Source organism: Equus caballus, chromosome 12 (genome assembly GCF_041296265.1).
Source record: "Equus caballus isolate H_3958 breed thoroughbred chromosome 12, TB-T2T, whole genome shotgun sequence".
Lineage (NCBI taxonomy): Eukaryota > Metazoa > Chordata > Mammalia > Perissodactyla > Equidae > Equus > Equus caballus.
In genome coordinates this window covers 25,086,194-25,093,938 of record NC_091695.1, presented here as the reverse complement: position 1 = coordinate 25,093,938, position 7,745 = coordinate 25,086,194, and the positions used below count along the sequence as shown (strand labels likewise).

Below are 7,745 nucleotides of genomic sequence, written 5' to 3'. Positions count from 1 at the left end.
TATACTGGTAATTCCTTATATATCATTGATAGAGGCACTGATACAATAAAAATTATGCATTTCTCCTTAATTTACTTTTCTTTTTTAATGTAGGGTATTTAAAAAAAGCACTTCTCAAAATGTACAAAAGCAATATCGAAGATATTCTTTTCAAATGCATTCTCTTTAAGATACACATGAATTAGAAGCTTATTTATTTAATAATTTGAGATGTTTTTCAACATCTTTCAGATGCTATTGATATAAATAAGGAATGCTTTTCTATCTCAAAAACATTTACCACATCTTCTGCTGTTGAGAAATAAGAGAGAACTGTTGGTTTGCTTGTTGAACCATGTTAAGTTAGAAATCAGAGTTCAAACTAGAACCACTTCTTTCCAATCCTTTTTAGGGCTTCTCTCACATCTTGATTTCTCAGGCTGTAGATTAGGGGTTTAACATGGGGATCATAATGCCATAAAACACAGAAGCCACTTTTTCCTCCTCTTGAGACTCATTGGCACCATGGTGCAGATACATGTAAGAGAGAGTCCCATAGAAAATGGTGACTGCTGTCAGATGGGAGGCACAGGTGGAGAAGGCTTTTTTCCTCCCTGCAGCAGAAGACATCTTCAGGATGGCAGTCAGGATATATACGTAGGAAAAGATGACCACCAACACAGTGAATGTCAAGTTAAACCCCACAAAGACTGTTAGTAGCATGACGTTGAAGTAAATATTGGAGCATGAGAGGGCAAGAATTGGGGGTTCATCACAGAAAAAGTGGTTATTTTTATTGGATTTGCAAAAGTTCAATGAGAAAATAAGACCTGTGTTCACAGAGGCATTTAGAAAACCCATAAAGTAGGAACCAACTAAGAGTTGAATGCAGACTCTCTGGGACATGACTGTTGGATAGCGGAGAGGGTTACAGATGGCCACATAATGATCTACTACCATAGCTGCCAGGATGTAGCAGACATTTGTTGCAAAAACACCATAGACTAGTAATTGCACTGTACATCCTATGAATGAGATGGATTTTTCTGTCCCTACAAAATTTTGCAACATCTTGGGAGTAATAGCAGAGGTGTAGCAGAGATCAACAAACGCCAGGTGTTGGAGGGAGAAATACATAGGAGTGTGAAGGCAAGAATCAATCTTGATGAGTAGGATCATGCCAATATTACCCACTAGGGTAACCACATAGATCAGTAGAAATATTATGAAGAGGATATGCCAAGACTTGTGTTGGCCAGCAAATCCCAGGAGAATGAATTCAGTCACTTCAGTGCCATTGTTTTGTTTCATGCCTAGCAAAGATTAAATATGCTGAACCTTGACATTGGCATTTCATAAATACATCTATTAAAGAGTATATTAAAAAGATAGTTTTTAAAACCACATTTTCTTTTATGCTATATACATTTTAATTAATATATCCAAATTTACATATATACAGATTATTATTTATGAATATCTTGACTTACCCATGGAGTCTATATGACTTGCTCTAATTTAGCTCCATATTCTCATCTTACTCTTTTTGCCTCCTAATTCTGTTCTGGCCATCATGGACTCACGGACATGTAGAGTTCTTTACAGAAGTGTTTATTAAAGTATCTACGGTAAAGGATCATTTTCCTTGTAAAATTTGCAAATGTAGCCGTTCAGTGTTCTTGTAAAAAGCAGTAAAAAGATCTCAGCATTGTCAAAATTCTGCAATAGTTTAAATGCTAGATCTCACTTTCAATGGTTATCTTGCCACAGAGTAGAAACAGAGAATCTAAGGATTGGAGCTGATCCATGGACCACACATTGAGTAGCATGCTCCCTGGTGTCCATCCATCATAATTTACCTATATGGTTTCCTAGTGATGGATAGTAGATTGCTTACAACTTGCCTCCACTACAAATAACTCAGCATGAACGTTTTCCTAGGGCATATTATTAGGGACAAAAATTTTTAGTCTGAGGGCAATGCACACATTTAAGTTTTTTCAGATCACTTTCCATAATGGACGCACCAGTGTACACTCCTACTAATTATGCATGGGGGTTCCCATATTTTCAGTGCCTTGTGAACACTGGTATTTTCCTAACATTCTTTGGTCAGAAAAATAGGTATAAAGTGATATTTCATTTTTATTCGTTTCTTTTCTAACCAGAAATAAATTTCATCACTGTCTAATATTCTTAAAATTCGGGATTCTATTTTTCTGTAAATTGCCTATTTATATCGTTCCCTAATGTTTCTATGAGTTATAGATGTTCTTTTTTATCTAGATTTGAATACTTTGTTCTTGACTTGACAAGTTTTTCTCACATTCTTTCCTCTATTAACTTTGTTTGTGGTGTCCTTCATAGATGAAAAATCCTTACTTTTGAAACAATAATTCATAATTTTTACTTTATGGTTTATTCCTTGGGAAAAAAATGAATAAAGTCCATTCCTGCTTCTAGCTCATTTACCCAGAAGAATCAAATGTAATAATAAAATTTATTTTCTTTCTTATACTGAGTTGCTGGCACATGGTGTTTACTGAACCACAATATTTTATACCATATATACAATTAAAAAATAGCTATTTTGTGTTTACTCAGTATTTTCTTTTTTAGAAAAAGCAGAATAAGTGCTTAGAAAGTGATGATTATTGGTGTGTGTGTATATGTGTGTGTGCATCTGGAATATTTAGATGTTTTTAAACCATTTAATGGTTTTACTTGTTATTTTAAAACTTGCTCAACTGTGTTACAGGGAAGTTCTACCAAATATTTATGGAACAACTAATTCTAACATTATATGTACTTTTCCTGAAAATCACAATAGAGCATTTTTTCCAGTTCATGTCAGCATAACATTAAACCAAAATAAATAAAATATGTAAAAATAAAATTGGATCCAATCTCATTTGTGAAGGCATACATGCGAATAGCTTAAAAATACACATTAATTAACCATATCTATCTATGTATTAAACAAACAATTGCTAAAGTCTCAAAGAGCCTCTAGTAAATAGCTATTCTCTTCCTTCCCCAGTAGTTGAACAAGTTGAGAAATAAAAGATAGTGTATATATGGAGACCACAATATCACCTTTAGACACCTGAGGGAAGACTTGAAGTTTATTAGCCAAGTTACTCGTTTCCGGTGAACATCATAAGGAGACAGGCTTATCTACCCAGTCTTGGTGGCAGTCACTGGGATATGCCTCTTGCACATGGTGGGGAAGCTCCTCTGTAATGCAGGGAAAGGAGGAATTCAGCAGGAAGGCTGCTCCTGAGGATAAGGGCAGAGGACGGCATGCCAGGTTGTTCTCAGATTTACCAATCAGACATGTCACTCCATCTTTCTAGGAACACAGTGAATAACATGGGGATAGGAAGTGCAGGATTACACAGACTAAGCTCCCTTTGAAGGAAACAAACTTCAGAAGCAGGGAAAAAATATTTTCTACCAGCGATGGAGACCAATTTGTATTTATCCCAGGAATGAAAGTATTTTTAACATTGGATATTTTATTGATACAATTTGTCATATTAATACATTAAAAGAAAAAAGTCATATGATCCCTTCAAGAGACAAAGAGCAATTATTTGGAAGAATTCAGTAAACTTTTATGATAGAACAAAATTGAAAATAGATGGGAACTGTCTTAACTTGATAACGGTTATCTACCACATTGAAGGACTAAACATTATACTTACTAACAAATCATGAGACACAGTGCCTATAAATTAAGGAATATGACAAGGATGCCTGTTATGACTGACTCTATTCAATATTTTTCTGAAGTCCTAGGCAGGGCAATAGGATATGCAGAGCAGTTAAAGATAAAATGATTATAAAGTAAGAAACACAACTATTATTATTTTTAGATAATATATTGTCTCTATAGAAAATCCTAGAGAAGTGACAGATAAATTCTTAGTGAATCTAGTATAATTACTTGATACTAGCTTAATATTTAAAAATCAATTGCATTTCTGTTCACCAGCAATAATTAAAATAACATTATTTAAAAAGGTTTATTTACAGTAGCAACAAAAGTAAAGTACCTAGATATAAACCTAAGAATGTTCATGATCCTTATTGATAAAATAAACCTTTGCTTAAAGGCTTCAAGGAGACCAAAACATAGACCAGGATCATAAACAGAAACTCAATATTGTAAACATTACATTTTCCCCCATGTTAATCTATGAATTCAATATAATTCCAATAAAATGCTAGAGAGAATCTCATGTGAACCTTGACAAACTTATTATGAAATTTATAAGGAAGTAAAAAGATCTAAAAATAGCTAAGACAATTTTAAAGAAAAGTAAGGTGAGAACTTGTCCTACTAGATATCAGAACTTATTATAAAGTGATAATAATAGAGACAATGTGGTACTAGTGTGAGGGCAGACAAATATATCAATGGAACTGAGAAAAGCAAATCACAAACAGGCCCACAAGTTTGTGGAAGCTTGATGCATGAAAACAGTACAGGTACACCAGTGAAAAATGGCCCAATAAACCGTGGTGCTATAAATGCTTATACATATGAAAAAATAATATTGTATTCTTACATTACATTTTACAAAAATCAATTCCAAAGGCAATAAAGATTTAAATGGTAAAGATTTGAGAGTAAAACATAGCAGAATATCTATGACTCAGATATGCAGAAAAAACATTTAAAGAAGATGTGAATCCACAAAACATAACACTAAAAATTCAACTATATCTAAATGAAAAATAACATTATAAAAAGGAAAAGATTAGATACTGACTGGGAATTTACTCAGGTAAATGTGTTTGCAACACATACAAATGTAAAAGAATTAGTTTGCTGTACATATAAATAATTTCTATAAATAACCCCAATAGAAAAATGCACAAAAAAGATATATATATATAAATAGGGTAATTATAGAAGAGAAAACCTAAATGGTCATTAGAAATATGAAAATATACACAAGTCACTAGTAATAAGTAATTTATACTAATACCACATTGGAATACAATTTTTTGCTCCTCAATCTAAAATGCAAATTTTGGTGAGAGATGGAGCCACAGGGACTCACAAATTTCTGGTGGGAAGGTAAACTAGCACAGTCATGTTGGAGACAAAATTTCGAAATAATAATAAAATTAAATACCTGCCTCTCTATGGTCCAGAATTACCATTACAGGTATATATTCTAGATAAATTCTCGACTACATAAACAGGAATAAACACATACACACATACAAACATGTATTTATATGTATGAATATGTGCATTTATAAATATACATTACACATACATAAGAATGTTCATAGCACACTGTTCATCATAGAAAAAATTGCAACTATTAAGTAAGTTAGTGAAGAATCAGTAAGCTGGTGCTACAACATCTACAGAGATAAATCTCTCAGATGAAATGTTGAGTAACAAAAAGCAAGTTGCAGAAGTTAGATGATGGCTACATGAGTGATTGTTACATTATTTTAAATATACATATATTTTATACCTTAATATGAGTAATAACAGAAACTCTTCATAGAAGAAAAGCTACATCCCTAATTCATCACTAGAGGGCTCCTGTACTCTGATGTCTGTAATGCCAGGCAGAGCTGGAGCTCCATAGAGACGTTCAGTTTTAGACAAGAAAATGCCTTTAGTGTTGGGGAATATAGCAAACTAAACCTGTGGTTGACAATCTGGGTCTTTCAAATATCTTGAGTAATAAACAGGGTGGGATAAATCTGCAGTGATGGAACAAGAAACAATTCTCTTCAATTGAACGTTTATTGAGGGCTAAGGGATAATTATGTGTAAGTTGCCATTTTAGGTAAATTTGCTGTAAAATCAATTAAGTGCAGCCCTTTCAAGGAGATTTCCATGCAGTGGATAAAGGCACTTGTCAGAGGATGTTAGAATAGGTCACGAATCCACCTAAACTAGGATTTTGATAGCATAATGACATTTATCATATCAATTTAATTATTTTGAATTCAAATAAAATGTATGATACCATGGGGACACTTTTCAAGAGCTATGGAAACTGGTATAAGATATACACATACACACAGAGGATCTATCTGTTTTCAGTGGGTTGACTCAGTATTAAATCTTTGTTTCATCTATGATGAGGGTATTTGCTTATCAAATGAATGCTGTCAAGAAAATGGCCAATTACCTGAGTATTTTGAACATGCTTAATCTGTACTGAGTCCAAGCCCTTCGGAAGCTTCATTTATATTCAGTACTCTGCAGTGGGCAAAAAAAAACAAAACAGGTTGACCTGGATTTGAATTCTGGTCCCACCACTTCATAGGGACAAAAGATGTAACTCCTGTCAGCCTCAGTTCCATACTCTATAAAACGAGGTCACAGAATTACTCAGAAGGTCATGATTTTTACTGCAACACTGTTTATAATAGCAAAACTTTGGAAATGGGGTTAAATAAATCAGGGTAGATTCATATTATGGATCAATATGTAGTCCAAAAAGAATGAGATAAATATATACTCTTATGGAAAGGTGCTCATGTCATGTTGTCAAATAAACAAAGCGAGTTGCAGAAAAATACGTGAGTGTGGACTCCTTTAAAAATAAAACTTTGTTTCACTCCCACTCTTTCTCATTTTCTTTACGTGTCCATGGAAAAGCTCAGGAAGTGTTCACACCAGACTTTTAAGGTTTATCCTTGGGCATGGGAGTAGGGGGAGAGAGAAATCTTCAAACTTATAAGCTTCTTTCTCTTTTCTTTTTTCATTTTTTTTTGTGAGGAAGATTACCCCTGAGCTAGCCACTGCCAATCCTATTCTTTTTTCTGAGGAAGGCTGACCATGAGCTAACATCCGTGCCCATCTTCCTCAATTTTATATGTGGGACACCCATCACAGCATGGTGTGCCACATGGTGCCATGTCCGCACCCAGGATCCAAACAGGCAAACCCCAGGCTACCAAGAAGTGGATCATGCAAACTTAACCGCTGCACCAACGGGCTGGCCCCTCTCTTTTCTTTTTAAAATAACTAGTTTTAAAAAGGAAGAAAATGAGAAAGAAATAAAATCTGCTTGGTAGTGATATAAAATTTAAGTGAGCTGATTTATGTAAATTTCCCAGCAGAAGGCAAGACATTGAACTGGAGCTCACCAAAGGTCGTAATAATACAATGTAAATAATACATTAAAAATATGTAAAACTGATTCATTGAATCATACAATCATTTGTTCATTCACATCCTTCTCAGGCAATATTCAGCCCAATTCAGTTTCCTTACTCCATTTCTGTTAGGTCACTAGATGAATTAATTTCTGTTTTGGGGGTGAAACTCACTAGGCTCTGATCCTTTCGCTCCACTGTTTCCTGCACACGCCGAGATGATACATGGCTGATGTTTAAAATGGCATGTGCTTTATTTTACTTACATCACAGTTGCCTCCAGGTTCTCTTTCTGTAACTGGTGAAGGCTGATTGCCCACCAGGTCTCTCTGTGTGGTTTCTTCTAATTGGGGAGTTTATAGCTGTGGCTTAAGGGATCATTACTTGCTCCCTTGAGAATTTGAGGTTCTGGGGGCTGAGATACAATTGGAAAAAACAACACTCACTGTTTAATTTTTGCTGAAGAAAATTTAAGCTTTCTAGAGACAGCACGTTCTACTTTCATGTTATTATCATTAGGGACTTCTTGGGTTTTTTTTTTAGAGTTGACTTGCTATAGAATAATTGCTTTTTCCCCGTGTTATGAATCTGGTTGAGTATCTTTTCTTGTGTCTAAGAACCTG

At 34.3% G+C, this 7,745-nt stretch overlaps 1 protein-coding gene across 1 annotated transcript; it reads right to left on the bottom strand.

Annotated features, from left to right (window-relative positions):
* Window positions 1-426: 426 nt before the first annotated feature.
* OR5AK36 (olfactory receptor family 5 subfamily AK member 36) lies at window positions 427-1,290 on the bottom strand. Its single transcript, XM_014729507.3, has one exon. It carries the CDS (start codon window positions 1,288-1,290, stop codon window positions 427-429), a length of 864 nt encoding a protein of 287 aa, XP_014584993.3.
* Between the last annotated feature and the right edge of the window lie 6,455 nt (window positions 1,291-7,745).